Source organism: Elephas maximus, chromosome 18, assembly GCF_024166365.1.
Source record: "Elephas maximus indicus isolate mEleMax1 chromosome 18, mEleMax1 primary haplotype, whole genome shotgun sequence".
In the NCBI taxonomy this organism is placed as follows: Eukaryota; Metazoa; Chordata; class Mammalia; order Proboscidea; family Elephantidae; genus Elephas; species Elephas maximus.
Genome location: NC_064836.1, coordinates 9,976,867 through 9,992,852, shown reverse-complemented (window position 1 = coordinate 9,992,852; position 15,986 = coordinate 9,976,867). Strand labels below are relative to the sequence as shown.

General features: G+C 48.0%; 1 protein-coding gene across 1 annotated transcript; it reads left to right on the top strand.

The window, feature by feature from the left end:
* The first annotated feature begins 393 nt into the window (after positions 1-393).
* On the top strand, positions 394-6,498 carry PHLDA3 (pleckstrin homology like domain family A member 3). Its single transcript, XM_049858164.1, has 2 exons — positions 394-1,080; positions 3,271-6,498. Exon 1 carries the CDS (start codon positions 640-642, stop codon positions 1,015-1,017), a length of 378 nt encoding a protein of 125 aa, XP_049714121.1. The 5' UTR covers positions 394-639; the 3' UTR covers positions 1,018-1,080; positions 3,271-6,498.
* Positions 6,499-15,986: the final 9,488 nt, after the last annotated feature.

The window sequence follows — 15,986 nt, the reverse complement described above, 5'->3', positions numbered from 1 at the left end:
TCCCTCCCCGCTGGTCCGCCGCCTTCGTCCAAGGCCTGGGGGGGAGCTGCGGTTCCTAGAAGCGGCAGACGGGGGGCCAGAAGGCCAGGGCTGCGGGGTGAGCGGCTCCCCTCTCCGTCCCAGCCCCCTCGCCCGGCGCCCAGCGCCTCCAGTGTGTGACCGAGCCCCCGCTGCGGCCCCGCCCCGGGGAGGGCCGGCCGGGGCAGGAATGCGCGGCGGGCGGGCGGGCGGGCGGCGCAGGAGGCGAGCGGCGGAACATGTAAGGGCACATCCCGCGAGCGGCAGCCCGGCGCGCAGACGGAGCCCAGGGAGCCGGCGAGCGAGGGAGCGCGGCGCGAGGGGCAGCCCAGCTCGGGGCCGAGCCGCGGGGGCACCGGGCAGAGGCGGGGCGGGCGGCTCGAGCTGCACGCAGGAGCCGGCGTGGGCTGAAGCGGGCGGCGGGCGCCGAGCGGCGAGGGGCCCCAGCCGGCCCAGCCGAGGAGCGCGAGGCCGGAGGTGCGGGCGCGGCGGGCAGCCAGGGCACAAGTGGGCAGGGGGCACAGCCAGCCGACCCCGGGCGCCAGCCTTCGGCGCTGAGAGCCGGAGGGGCGCCGCGCCCGCCGCAGCCTACAGCTTTCCCGGGAGGACCTCGGGGCGCCCATGACGGCGGCGGCCACCGTGCTCAAGGAGGGGGTGCTGGAGAAGCGCAGCGGCGGGCTGCTGCAGCTGTGGAAGCGGAAGCGCTGCGTGCTCACCGAGCGCGGGCTGCAGCTCTTCGAGGCCAAGGGCACCGGCGGCCGGCCCAAGGAGCTCAGCTTCGCCAGCATCAAGGCCGTGGAGTGCGTGGAGAGCACCGGGCGCCACATCTACTTCACGCTGGTGACCGAGGGCGGCGGAGAGATCGACTTCCGGGGTCCCCTCGAGGACCCCGGCTGGAACGCCCAGATCACCCTGGGCCTGGTCAAGTTCAAGAACCAGCAGGCCATCCAGACAGTGCGGGCCCGGCAGAGCCTAGGGACTGGGACCCTCGTGTCCTAACTGCCAGGCCTACCATCTTTCATTTATGCCCCCCACCACCGCGGTGTCCAGAGGTCATGCCAGGTAAGCCTCTGAAGATTGAGCCCTCTTTCCCTCTCTCCTCCTCTTTCCCCGATAGGGAGAGTCAGGACTACCCCGTCACCCCTACCTGAAAAGCCTGACTATCCGAGGGAGGTTCCTGGGCCCAACAGAGGGTGGGAGCCCAGGAGTCAGAGCACTGGAGACCTTAAGTGCCTGGCTTGGCCTGGGGTTCAAGCGCATACAGCAGGACTGGCTACTTTCTCCTGGTCAGTGGGCTGCTGAGGTCTCAGGAGGGGCTTGAATGTGACCCAGGTGTCTGAGAGGGAGCCCAGAGCCCTGGGAGGGGAGACTGCAGAATGGAATGGGCCTTCCACAGATTGGCCCGGTCCTCACTGAGGTGGAGGGAGGCTGGCTGCACATTGCCTCTGGCTGCTAGGCCTCTCTCTACCCCCATCTAGGGTAGGGCTTCTGGGCCATGGCCATCTGGGAGCTGGGGAACCAAAGGTGGGGGGGGATGAATGGTGTGAGGCCGAATTTGCTCCCTCCTCCTGTTAAGGACAAACATGTGTCATAGGAGAATTTGAGCACGGAACTGAGGAAGAAAGACAGTATTCCTCAGTTAGCAAAGGTGTCATAAGGGGTTGGGAACAGAACCCAGGAGTCCCAGCTGCTCAGATGGGGCCTCAAGGGAGGGTTTGGCTGATCGGCATGGGGGCTCCAGCTACCTGTTCTTGTCCACGGGTTTGGGGTCCTGGGGCTGAGCTGTTGGGAGATGGGAAAGTTGGAGGGTGGCTGGGACAGGCCAGAGCCCTCAGTGACAACCAATGCCAAGGGCAGGGAAGCATGTCCTCCTGCACCTGAGTGCCCACCAAGACTCCTGTGGGACAGGGGAGGAGAGACTGGAGGAGGGGTGAGGCACTGGCTCTACTGGGAGGGTGGGAGAGTGTAGGATGGGGTCATGATTTGTTATTTGTAATGTCTTAACCCTCCTCGAGCAATAGGGCAGGAGGTGTTATTGTTATTAGGTGCTGTTGAGTCGGTTCCGACTCACAGTGACCTTATGTACAACGGAACAAAACACTGCCCAGTCCTGTGCCATCCTCACAATTGTTGCTATGTCTGAGTCCGTTGTTGTAGCCACTGTGTCAGTCCATCTTGTTGAGGGTCTTCCTCCCTTTTGCTGCCTCTCTACCAAGCACGACGTCTTCCAGGGACTGGTCTCTCCTGATTACATACATGTCCAGAGTATGTAAGACCAAGTCTCACCATGCTCGCTTCTAAGGAGCACTCTGGCTGTACCTCTTCCAAGACAGACTTAGTCGTTCTTCTGGCAGTCCATAGTATATTTAATACTCTTTGCCGACACCACAATTCAAAGGCATTACTTCTTTCTTAGTCTTCTTTATTCGTTGTCCAGCTTTTGCATGCATAGGAGGTGATTGAAAATATCGTGGCTTGGATCAGGTGTATGTTAGTCCTTGAAGTGACATGTTTGCTTTTCAACACTTGCAGCAGATCTATCCAATGGGATACCTCATTTGATTTCTTGGCTGCTGCTCATGTGGGCATCGACTGTGAATCCAAGTAAAATGAATCGTTGACCACTTCAATACTTTCTGTTTATCGTGATGTTGCTTATTGGTCTAGTTGTGAGGATTTTTGTTTTCTTTAGGGTGGAAGGAAGGTGGTGGTAGGGGCAGATTTGTGGTCAAGAAGGCCCAGGGGAGGGACCAGGAATAGAACCTAGAAGCCCTGGCTCCCAGCCCTGTGCCCTCTTCCCCAGATGCTACTCCCCAGAAGGCCCAGGAGTGAGGAGAACTTATAGCACTCTAGTCTTAATTTCTTCAGTGCAAACCTATATCCCCAGCACCCTTTGCTACCACCCCCTACCTTGCCTCACTCTCCCTGCCCTGTATCTTCTCCTCTTTAACAAGTAGAGGGCTCTCCTGAGCCTGGGGACCCCATCTGTGCCACACACCCGTCCTGTTCACTCCATCTCAGGTTGTAGTGAGTTTAGCTGAGATCTGCTGTGCTGAGAACTGACCCACAGTGATCCCTCAGTCCTCAGGGGGCTGGGAGGAAGCCGACTCCTTCACTGACCACAGTGTGTTGCCAAATATTATTTTCTATGTTTGGCCTGATGTGGGAAACTGATGTAAAACACTGAATACATAGTAGATCCTCCTTACCCCAGTGTCTGTCCCTGCCCTGACTGCTCTTCTCTCTTGCCAGTTTCCCTGCCTCTCTGGCTCATATGGGCATAACTGCTCCATTGGGCGAGGCAGAAGCCATGGACATGCGGAGGAGGCGATGGAGCTGAAGGAATGGATGGAGCCCGGGCAGGAGAGCAGAAGGCCATGCAGGGCTGAGGATGAAGATTCAGCCCCGGGACACTCTCAGCCTCTCAGGACATGCACAGCTCAGGGCCTCCTAGCCATGTGCCTGGCCTTGTATATGGTGATGGAAAGCTGGCATCAAAGCCCCCTCCCCTGGTGGCCCTACAGACTGCTGTTATCCCTCAGGCTTTGTGCCATGCCTGGAGGAATGCAGTCCCCTGTGGGCACTAAGCCAATGCCTCAGGACTCAGGAAGCCAGCCTGGCACCCAGAGGAGGGGCTGCCCTGGGAACACTTTAGGACTTATCTCTGGGGAGGGAGCTGACGGGCCTGAAGCCCACACCTGGGGGTCTCCTGCTGCTTAGGTCCTTTTGGGACCCCCATCCATCCAGGCCCCCTCTTTGCACACTTCTTCCCCCACCTCCTGTCCATCTTTCCCCCATTGTGGTGTTGGGCCTGGGGAGGGGGTGGGGGAGGGCTTGGCCGTTACCATTTCATGCCTATTCCAAAATGAAGATGAACTGCGAAGGGCAGTGGCTGCACTGTTTGCCGAGTGAAATTCTTTGCCCACAAAGACTCAGCGCTAGGAGTATCTCTCTCCTGGCTCTGTCTCCATGATTTTCCAGTTCACAGCCCGCTCCAAAATCTCCAGCCTGGGTGAGGGAGACACTGCGACCCCAGTAGAAATGACCTCAGTGGCCTAAAGAAGAGGGACCAGAGGGTCTGGACTGAGGGGTGTCACACTGACCAATTCAGTTCCTAGAGATGCCTTTCCACAGAAGGATGTCCTGTCCCTGCCATCCTGGGAGGTGGCTCAGCTTTCCGGGCAGAGCTTGTCCTCTGCCATTGATAAAAACCAGTTGCTGTTATGTCAATTCCAACTCATGGCGACCCCATGTGTGCCAGAGTAGAACTGTGCTCCACAGGGTTTTAATGGCTGACGGTTTGGGAAATAGATTGCAGGCCTTTCTTCCTAGGTGCTTCTGGGTGGATTTGAACCTCCAACCTTTCTATTAGCAGCTGAGCACCTTAACCTTTTACACTACCCAGGGGCTCTCTACCATTTGTACACTCGGGCTTTATATACTTGTACAGTAAGGCTTCCTTGCTGAATGTTTAAAGGGAATGATTTCAGCATGGAGGAAACTGAGGCACAGAGAAATAGCTGCCCTGAGTTGTACAAAAACTGCCAATCAGATGACCCCTGAGATCTCTCTGTGTTGTGGTCAGCAGTTCACTCTGTCTTTCCTCCACTGTCCACTCACATCTGACCGTTTCTGCTGCAAAGCAATGGTCTACTTGAGACTCTCACTGGAAGGAGGCCAAATGGGCCTCTTCAAAAATGTGAAGTCTCAGTAACAACCTTTGTGATTCTAACCTGTTCCCCACCAAATTTCTCCTCCTTTCCAATCAAAACCTCTCTGTCCTGTGTCTTGGTCCCTGAGATTCCTTTGCTTCCAAAGGAACGTCTTCCTCGTCTGATATGCGAAACACGTCTCACAACTCAATAAGAATTTGCAGTTTACAAGGGGCTTTTTACAAATCGCTCATTTATTACCTCATTAGGCTGTACGGCTGTCCTGTGCATAGCTTAATCCCAGCATAGCATGTAAATCCCTTCCATGGCAGTTCTGAGCTGTGCTGAGAAAGACCTGGGCTCAACTTGGGCTGTGATCAAGTGACGATGTCTGTGTCAGGCTTTGGGGGAAAGATGGGGAGAAGGACAGCACTTAAATGGGAAGTGGTGGAAAGGAGGTGGTATTTGTCATTCCTTCATTCAAGCTGATAGGTAAACGGGGAAGGTTTAGCTTCCCCATTGCTCCTATAAAACAGCAACCTGAAAATAGAATCCTTGCTCTTATAATCCAAAGGTGACTGATGGCAGGGATTCCGTCAAAGAAAGAAATGAGCTACCCAGGCACCCAGAAATCGGGGAGTGTCAGTGAGTAGATAGGCCTTACTTTTCCAGCAAGCATGGACTAAATGCCTCGTATGGGCCCTCCACTGTGCTTAGCACTGGGGATGTGGAGATGAAAGACATGACCCCTGCCCCCGAGAAGCCCAGAGCCTAGTGGGCAGCTAAATAAATGCCAAGTGGTGGCGACTGAGCTGTGCCACGAGGAGCTGGGGAATGTAGACACTACCCGCCCCTGCTCAGCACCGTGCTTGCACAGATCATTCTGAGGCTTAGCTGCAAAGGGCAGTTTTTTTTTCAGGAGGCAGGCATAGCCAGAGTCAAATGTCAAAGGCAGGGGGCAGACGCAGGGAAGAGGAGGAGGCTGGCTCTGGTTCCTGGTGCTCCTTGCTTCTCAGCACCCAGTCCCGTTGCTTCCAGGAATGCTTTGGTTCCTACCCAAGCTCAGTTCAGCTTCTCTCTTTGCAAGGAGAGTACCGCCCATCCCAGCATAGCCCCTAGCACAGAGCAGACCCTCACCTAGGTGGCAGTTGTTGAGACGTTCTTAGGGGCCATTGAGCCTATTCTGACTCATAATGACCCCATGTGATAGAGTAGGACTGCCCCATAGGGTCTCCTAAGCTGTAATCTTTATGGGAGAAGATGGCCAGGTATTTTCTCCCACAGAGCTGCTGGATGGGTATGAACGCCAACCTTTCGGTTAGCAGCAAGTGCTTAACCATTGCACCACCAGGACGCCTTTGTTACCGAGATGGGGGTGATCGTTACTGCCACTTGTAAGAGCCCCATAGCTTCCTGAGGGCTCCCAGAGCCCTCAGCAGGGGAATTGCAGCAGAGAGGAGTGAGGAGAGAACAACAGGGCATTATGGGCATAAGCTGAGAATCTGGCCTGTCCCAGAGCTGGGGAATGTATGGGTGCCATGGCTAGCTGTCCCACCAGGACCTCTGCGGGGGTCATGGGACCCTGTTTCCTGGGTTCAGGGCTGTCCTCACTGCTCTGGTGACTCCAAATTCCAAAGATGGAGAGTAGGCCTTCATCCTAGGCCTGCTTGGTGGGGCCATAAAGTAGGGTCAAGGCCTCTTCGGGGGCACAAACAGGCCCTGATGGTGCCAGCAGACAGGCATGAGATGGAAAAACTTTGCTCAGTTGGCTCTGAGGACACTGTGAGGCCAGGGAGGGGCTGCTGCCACTGTCTCTTCCCGGCCCTCACAGCCCTGGCCCCACCCCCACCCCCACCCCACCCCATACATGAGTCATGGATGGGAAAATGAGATGGGACAAGTTCCAGCCCAGCAACTGGCAGTCTGCGGAGGCCAGGGTGGGGAGAGGCCAGGGGGAGAAGGGATGGGCTCACTGTGGTCAGGGTGAGCTGGGGTTGGGAGCTGAGGCTTTGGCAAGAGTGGGCCTGTTTCAAGGTTGAGAACAGAGACGAGCGGAAAGAGCCAGAACTAGAGTCCATGGGCTGGAGTTGCAGCAGGAAATGAAGGTAGAGCTAGGGGTCATTTTAAGGTATGAGCTTGAAAGCTGGCTTTGCCCAGAATTTGGGGTATATGGGTACCATGCACAGCTGTCCCACCAGAGCCAGGTCCAAGGACCCTGGTGAGGCTGTGAGTCCGGCTGTGTGCCAGGCTGCTGAGAGGCTGCCCGGTGAGACCCAGTTTGGCCTCCTCCATCCTCCCTGCTCCAGTCTGCCCACCACCGTCCACCAGAGTGTTCCATCCAGAATGCAATTCGTTCTTTTGCTTAAAACCTCCAGGGGCTTCCCCTACTGCAACAGGAGGAAGTCCAAGTGCCTTGAAAGCGCCTGCTCTCCTCCATCAGGGCTTTAGTGTCCATCCTGCACTCCCCACACGCGGGCCCCTGCATATAATCCGCTGCCTATACGTGCTTGAATGGGTGGCTGGGCTTTCTGGCCACTGCCTCTGGGAAGCTTCCCCTGACTGCTCTGCCTACAGTCCAGGCTGAGTTATTGCTCCCTTCTTTGTGTGACCCTAGCTCCTCCATTAGTCACACTGTATTGCAATTGCTGCTTTACTTGTCTGCCTGTCCCACCAGACAGCCATCTCCTGGACTTGTCTTTGTATATTCCTGGTGCTCCAGAGTATCTTAATAATAATGGCAAACAGTGTTTAGTGCTTACTCTGTGCCAGGCATTGATCCAAGCACTGCACAATTATTAAGTCGCATCATGCTCCAACAACCCTGTGAAGTAGGTGCTATCATTATGACTTCTACATTTTAAAATTAAAAAACGGAGACCCAGACAAGTTAATTTGTCAAGGGCCACACACCAGCTAATAAATGGTGAAGGTAGGATTCAGTCACTGGGAATCTAGGTAGGTGTTTTAACAGTACCAAACATTAATTCTGAATGAATGAACGAATAAACCTACCTTCTAGCTGGGGAGAAAGGAACTCGGCTATGAGATTACCAGCAAGGATTAAGCACTGAGGAGTGGGGTACCAGGCTGGGGCAGAGAAGAGAATAGTCAGTGGGTTGGAGAGTAGGGGAGGCTTCAGGGAGAAGGTGATAGAGCCAGACCCTGAAGCAAGGGTGGGGTCTAACTATAGGAAAGGCCGCAGGGATGCTGTCCTGGGTTCTGGGAGAATCTGTGGATGCCCCATGGGAGCAAGGTCCAGGTGGGAATGGCCTGGAATAATGGAGGGAAGGGGCAAGGAGAGCACCAGGAAACAACTGCTGTACCAGGTTCAGAATGAAGGCCCAAGATGGGGTTTGCCTCAGGACCTGGGTACAGGGCTGCCCCACCCTGCAGGGACAAGGGCTGAGGACTCAGCAGATACGACCCTGCATGGCAACAGCCTGGGTGCCAGAGGCCCGCAGGCAGGGCTCACCCCCTGCTAGGGTGTCCAGCTATCCCAGGTTGCCTGGGATTCACCTCATTTTAGCACTGAAAATCCTGCATCCTGGGAAACCTCTCAGTCCCGGGGAAATCAAGATGGTTGGTCACCTTATCCCTGTCCCCGAGACAGAAAGCCTCGAGTCCCCCATCCTCCTAATCTCACCAGTCATCTCTTCCCACAACACTTGCCCCCACTGACAGGTCTGTGTCAGAGTCTAATCCTATGGGTAAGGAGTGCCATGGCCTAGGGCACAGGTGGATTAACCAGTAAGCAAGGTATGCACTGGCTTAATTGTGTTTACTTACTAATCTGTAGTGTACAGTTTCACATGGGTTTTACCACATCACTGATGCCGAGAAAAACAAATGAAATTATGCACTACAGATAAGTAAGCACAACAAGCCTGTGCATGCCTTGCTTATTGGGTAATCTGTGCCTGGCCCAGGGGCATCACCCAGCCCTGACTCAGGCGCTGTGAGAGTTTCCCTCCATCTTCAGATGGAAGATGTGAGGAGGAAATAGAGCCAGGTATGTCTCAGGGCTTGCCAATCAGCTCTGTCTCTATAGACCCCAACTGCAATTTAATTCAGCTCAACCTCAGGGCTTTGTTAAGCACCTACTATTTGCTACACAGGTACAGAGGCCTATCCAACCTAGACCCTGTCCCCAAGGAACTCCCAAGTCCAGATAGATAGAGAAGGCCACACCAGAAAGGAGGGCCATGTGAGGTGAGAACAGAGCTGAGACGGGGGATACAGGGAGGATTTGAGGTGGTTAGGGAGGATAGAATTCTATCAGAGAGAGGGCGAAGGTGTTCCAGCTAGAATAAATTGCCTAAGCAAAGATGCCAGGGGTGGAAAAGGTGAGGCCAGGCAGAAAACACAAATATATGTGCCCAGAACGTGGAGGTGTGACAAACAGCTTAGAGGAGGAAGTGGGCTGCACTGAATGCTGGCCACGGAGTCTGGGATTCTTTTTGCAGGTAGTGGGAACCCATCACAAAACCTCCGTTATACATACACACGAACATGCACACACTCCACTTTTTAAAAAATTGTTATTATACGGTCACTGAAGAAAAATTTGAAATGACAGAGAAGTATAAAAAAGAAAATAAATATCGCCTCCATGCTCCCATCTCTGAGAGATAATCTTTAACATTTTGAGTGTATTTTCTTCTAGATTTATCTTGTCAAAATTAATAGAAGATTGAGTTAAATTTTAAGAAAATGATTGAAGGTTAGTCTTATGATTTGCAAACCAGGGAAACACTCTCCACTCAAGGTTAAGAGTACCCTTGAAGAAAGGGTTTTGCATAAGTTGTTATAGTCAAAGTCAGTACAGATGTAAGTTATAAATAACTAGGTACAGAACAAGAAGTTACATCTCTCTCGGGACAGCAATTCATGTTTGAGCCACGCAAACCCTTTTATGCCTTCCAATGATTATCTTTGTGAGAAACAACTGCTTCTTCTATTTGAAATATTTTACTAATCGATCATCCAAGACAAAGTTCTATGTGATTTGGTTATGGAAAATTTTTGCAATTTTGAGTCCAGTTAAGGTTAAGGCAAGTCAGGGTAATGATGCATGGACTGTTGCTCTCAGAGGTTCTGGCAAGTTTGAAATGTGTGAGAAATTTAATTTTCTCTTACATTCCCCCCTTTTGGTCAGGATTCTGCTATAGAATCTTTGATCAAAAAGTTCAATATGTATAATCGGGCACCATCTAGTTCTTCTGATCTCAAGATGTTTCATATGACTGTTTAGACATATTGTCTAATTCTTCTTTTGAATCAAGGTTTTCTCTGTTCTTTTCTTGCTTCAGACAAATAGAGACCAATTGTTTCATCTTAGATGGCCATTTGCAACCTTTTAAGACCCCAGGGACTATGCAACAAACTAGGAGGTAGAACAAAAATACTAATAAAATTATTAAGCCAATTATCTGAAAAGCTCCACCAAACCAGCACCCCATCTTTCTAAACCAAGAAAATAAGTCCCATGAAGTTTCAGGTTTCACATATGCAATATCAACAATGGCTCTTTTGTAAACTTCCACTGCCACAACATCTCAGAAAACCTCACCTTGAGTGTCATTAATATAAACACAACAATGTTCTTTAGTTAAGGCACAGAGGCCACCTTGAGAAGATAACAAGTAATCGAAGACAAGCCTATTTTGTAAAATCATGGCTCTGGTTTCAGACAGTTCTTCAGTTATTGGTCATATAGCCAATCTTAGATCTTTAATAGATTTTCCTAACTCTAGGGCTACCTTGTCTAATACCTTTTGTAACCTAATAATTTTTCTTCCAACACAAGCTAGTCCAGCCCCTGTTATTCTAGGAACTATTGCAGTTACAGAACACCCAATTAAAGTTTTTTCAGTAAGTGGCCCTCTTTGAATAACTCTTCATTAATTCCTATAATATTTTATCATTGGTTTCCAATTCTGTTTTTGCTCTCAATATTACAAATTTTCCCTTGTGGTAATTTAGCATGAAAGGAAACATGAAGTACTGCATAAACAACGCGACAGATGCCTTGTCCACTTGGAGGGTAGAGCTTTATAAACCTTTTGATCACAGACAAAATAATATCCTTTAAACACTAACCATGAATAAACACCAGGGGGAAATACATCAGATAACATAACCAGTATATAAAAACTCCAAAAGGAGGGATGAATCCATCATAACAATTCCCTGGTCCTAACACCCTTGTGCTATTTAACCAGCATCTTCCCATATGCATGTGTATTTGTTGTTGTTGTTAGGTGCCGTCGAGTCGGTTCCGACTCATAGCGACCCTATGCACAACAGAGTGAAACACTGCCCAGTCCTGCGCCATCCTTACAATTGTTGTTATGCTTGAGCTCATTGTTGCAGCCACTGTGTCAATCCACCTCGTTGAGGGTCTTCCTCTTTTCCGCTGACCCTGTACTCTGCCAAACATGATGTCCTTCACAGGGACTCATCCCTCCTGACAACATGTCCAAAGTACGTAAGACGCGGTCTCACCATCCTTGCCTCTAAGGAGCATTCTGGCCGCACTTCGTCCAAGACAGATTTGTTCGTTCTTTTGGCAGTCCACGGTATATTCAATATTCTTTGCCAACACCACAATTCAAAGGCGTCAACTCTTTTTCGGTCTTCCTTATTCATTGTCCAGCTTTCACATGCATATGATGTGATTGAAAGTACCATGGCTTGGGTCAGGCGCACCTTAGTCTTCAGGGTGACATCTTTGCTCCTCGACACTTTGAAGAGGTCCTTTGCAGCAGATTTACCCAATGCAACGCGTCTTTTGATTTCTTGACTGCTGCTTCCGTGGCTGTTGATTGTGGATCCAAGTAAAATGAAATCCTCGACAACTTCAATCTTTTTTCCGTTTATCATGATGTTGCTCATTGGTCCAGTTGTGAGGATTTTTGTTTTCTTTATGATGAGGTGTAATCCATACTGAAGGGTGTGGTCTTTGATCTTCATTAGTAAGTGCTTCAAGTCCTCTTCACTTTCAGCAAGCAAGGTTGTGTCATCTGCATAACGCAGGTTGTTAATGAGTCTTCCTCCAATCCTGATGCCCTGTTCCTCTTCATATAGTCCAGGTTCTCGTATTATTTGTTCAGCATACAGATTGAATAGGTATGGTCAAAGAATACAACCCTGATGCACACCTTTCCTGACTTTAAACCAATCAGTATGCCCTTGTTCTGTCTGAACAACTGCCTCTTGATCTATGTAAAGGTTCCTCATGAGCATAATTAAGTGCTCTGGAATTCCCATTCTTCTCAGTGTTATCCATAGTTTGTTATGATCCATACAGTCAAATGCCTTTGCATAGTCAATTAAACACAGGTAAACATCCTTCTGGTATTCTCTGCTTTCAGCCAGGATCCATCTGACATCAGCAATGATATCCCTGGCTCCACGTCCTCTTCTGAATCCAGCCTGAATTTCTGGCAGTTCCCTGTTGATATACTGCTGCAGCCGTTTTTGAATGATCTTCAGCAAAATTTTGCTTGCATGTGATATTAATGATATTGTTCTATAATTTCCACATTCGGTTGGATCACCTTTCTTGGGAATAGGCATAAATATGGATCTCTTCCAGTCAGTTGGCCAGGAAGCTGTCTTCCATATTTCTTGGCATAGACGAGTGAGCACCTCCAGCGCTGCATCTGTTTGTTGAAACATCTCAATTGATATTCCATCAATTCCTGGAGCCTTGTTTTTCACCAATGCCTTCAGAGCAGCTTGGACTTCTTCCTTCAGTACCATCGGTTCCTGATGGTGTGTATTTGAGTTACATAAAAATCATATAGTATTTTTGAATGACATTTTTCCTTCACATTCTACTCCAGTATCATTATAGTACTAAGAATTTTCCCATATAGAAATGGAACAAATGCTTTCCCCCATACAGTATCCATCTGTTTGATTTCAGGAGAAATGCCAGATTCCTTTTGTCCCCACAGATATTTCAAATTTCCGGTCAGAAATTTTAGTTGTTATAGAGGAATCTTTCCAAAATGAGATGCAGTGTTCATGCCTTAGATGAGCTCTGAAGGATAATTCTTGTACACTTAAAGGAACACCATTAAAGGTATTCCCACTTGAGAACTTATGGGAGTAAAAGCACGTGCCCAACAATTAGTTCCATATATATATTTTTTATAGATAGCTTCAGCCATTTTTCTTGTTAATATTACAAAGGAATTATGATCTTTAAAATGGAAAAGATGAAAGAAAAGACGAAACTATTAAAAAATCATTATTGTTTTGTAAATTTAACTTTTAAGTCCCCCATTAATTCAGAGTTCCAAAGTTCAGCTGGAGCTCCCTTAAATTGTGAAATATGAATCCAAGGGTCAATCCCTTGTAATTTTGCATCAGTTTGCTTTGTTGACAGCACTTGGTAAAGCCATTTCCAGCGAGACTTCGATGCAGTTTTCCGTTGAAACCACTTTCAATAAACCCAGTTTCCTGGTTCTGGGTGTAAATTCATTCTTCCAGTAGTGGTGATTACATCGAAGGCATCCTTAACCTATTGAGAATATTTTCTTGCATTTTTGTTGTCGTTAGGTGCCGTCAAATCGGTTCCGACTCGTAGTGACCCTATGTACAACAAAACGCAACACTTAAAATTTTCTTGCATAGTCCATTTACAGTATTGTAACATATCAAAATTTCCAAAAGGAGAGGGGTTTAATGAGAAATAGCTAAAGACAATAGGACATGCAGTCATAATTTCACAGGGGTTAATTTATGTTTTCCTGTAGGGGTAGATATCAGAGCCATACGGGCCAGAGGCAAGGTTTTTGTCCAAGAAAGTCCTGTGGCTTCTGTGATTTTAGCAGCTTTTAATTTTCCATTAGTGCTTTCAACTTTTCCTGAGAATTGGGATGATAGGTACAATGATAATGACAATTGGTTTTTAATATACTCATTAATAGTTGAATAATGTTCCCAGTAAAATGAATTCTTCTATCACTTGATATTTCCTTAGGAATTCCTCAAAGAGGAAAAATGTTTTCCAAAAATTTTCACCATGGCCACCTTTTCTACAGGGAAATGCTTCTACCAATTAGAGAACATACAAATTATAGCCAGAATATAATGTTATCTCATAAGAAAAAAAAAAAAATCATAGAGGGAGGTAATTGTATAAAGTTCACTTTCCAATGTTCAAAAGGTCCTTTTGGTGGAGGATGCTTCCTAGGATCTGTGATGATAGTTTTTCCTGGATTATCATTAAACAAATAACACATTGATTATAGATTTTTTAGATTCCTGGTGTGATGGTTAAGGTTATGTGTTAATTTGGCTAGACCATGATTCTCAGCAGTTTGGGAGATATTATATAATCATTCTCCATTTTGTGATCTGATGGGAGCAGCCAATCAGTTGAAAGGGGCGTTTCCTTGGGGGTGTGGCCTGTATCCAATATATATGGATGTTCCAGCAAAGCTTGCACTCTCTCAATCCTGCATCCAACTAGTCACCCTCTGACCTCTGGTTCTTGGGCCATGAGCCAACAGCTTGCCATTTACCTGCAGATTTTGGGATTCACCAGCTCCTGCAGCCTTGTGAACCAACAGCCTGCTGTCTGACTTGCTGATTTTGGGTTCATCAGCCCCTGGAACCACATGAGTCAGGGGAAGCTTCCAGTCTGACATCTGACCCACGGACTTGGAACTTGCCAGCCTCCACAATTGCATGAGCTATTTCCTTGAAATAAATCTCTCTCTCTCTCTATTTACGTATGTACACTTCACTGGTTTTGCTCCTCTAGAGAACCCAGCCTAAGACACCTGGGGAAAGTCACCCCACCGGTAATTTTTCATAATTTGCACTATTTTCTTAATTCCATGATGGGTTAGAGAGTGCAAAGTTCTAATTAAAGGATCCTTTAAAGAGTTGAATAGAACTAATTTTTTTATTTGGTCCTTCTATCAAAAACTCTCAACTCGATGGCACTGGGTTCCTTCTATCAATCCATTGTTTTCATTAAGTGTACAACCATACTTATCCAAGGTTGTTTTTCCTCTTCAGAGGCATTCTGTTGCTTTTGTTTTATGATTTCTAAAAGGTATTCAGATTTAGAATTTTCTTTAAGTATCATAGGGTAATTTCTAGCAACCAATGCGGTTATAGCTAATTTTGCATAATAATCGGCTAAAGCATTTCCTTGATATTCTGGCTCGATTTTTTTGTATGTACTTCAACTTTGATTATTGCTTTTTTTTTTTTTTTTTTTAGATAATTGAATAACATCTATTAATCCCTTAACTAAGAGGCCATTTTTTATGGAAGTTACAACTGAACTCAAAAAACCTCTTTGTTCCTATAGCATGCCAAGATGATGGACTACTCCCAAAACTTATCTGCTATCAGTATAAATGCTTACAGTTTTGTCTTTTGCTATTTGACATGCTCGGATCAATGCGTATATTTCAACTTGCTGTGCAGAAGTAAATTGAGGTAAAGGACCATTCTCAATTGATTCAAATTTATTGGCAATGTCATAGACAGCTTCATATTTACCATTGGTATTTTTTGCATATGATTCATCAACAAAAAATACACAGTCAGGATTTTCTAATGAGGTCTCCTTTAGATCTATTCTAACCCATTGCTGTTGAGTTGATTCTGACTCATAGTGACCCTAAAGGACAGAGTGGAACTTCCCCATAGGGTTTCCAAGGAGTGGCTGGTCAATTCGAACTGCAGAGTTTTTGGTTAGCAGCTTAGCTCTTAACCACTGTGCCACGAGAGCTCCTGAGATCTATTCTGGGAATAGTTAATTGATCAATTAATTGTACACAATCATATGGATCACCATCTTCAGGAAAAAGCAACAAAGAATCTGGATTTAATGAATTACACCACTGGCATGGATTGAATTATGTCCCTCCAAAAATGTGTGTATCACTTTGGCTGGGCCATGATTTCCAGCATTGTGAGATTTTCCTGTATGTTGTCAATCCTGCCTCTGTGATGTTAATGAGGGAGATGGGTAGCAGTTGTGTTAGTAAGGCAGGACTCAATCTGCAAGACTGGATTGTGACTTGAGATAATCTCTTGAGATAGACAGAAGCGAGCAGACAGATGAGGGGGACCTCATACCACCAAGAAAGCAGTGCCAGGGTCGGAGTGCATCCTTTGGACCCAGAGTCCCTGTGAAGAGAAGCTCCTAGTATGGGGGAAGATTGTTGAGAAGGCCCACAGAGAGAGAAAGCCTTCCCCTGGAGATGACACCCTGAATTTGGATTTTTAGCTTACTTTACTATGAGAAAATAAACTTCTGTTTGTTAAAGCCATCCACTTGTG

Coding starts and splice junctions, on each gene's coding strand:
- PHLDA3 (XM_049858164.1), top strand. CDS start 640: ATGACGGCGGCGGCCACCGTGCTCAAGGAGGGGGTGCTGGAGAAGCGC.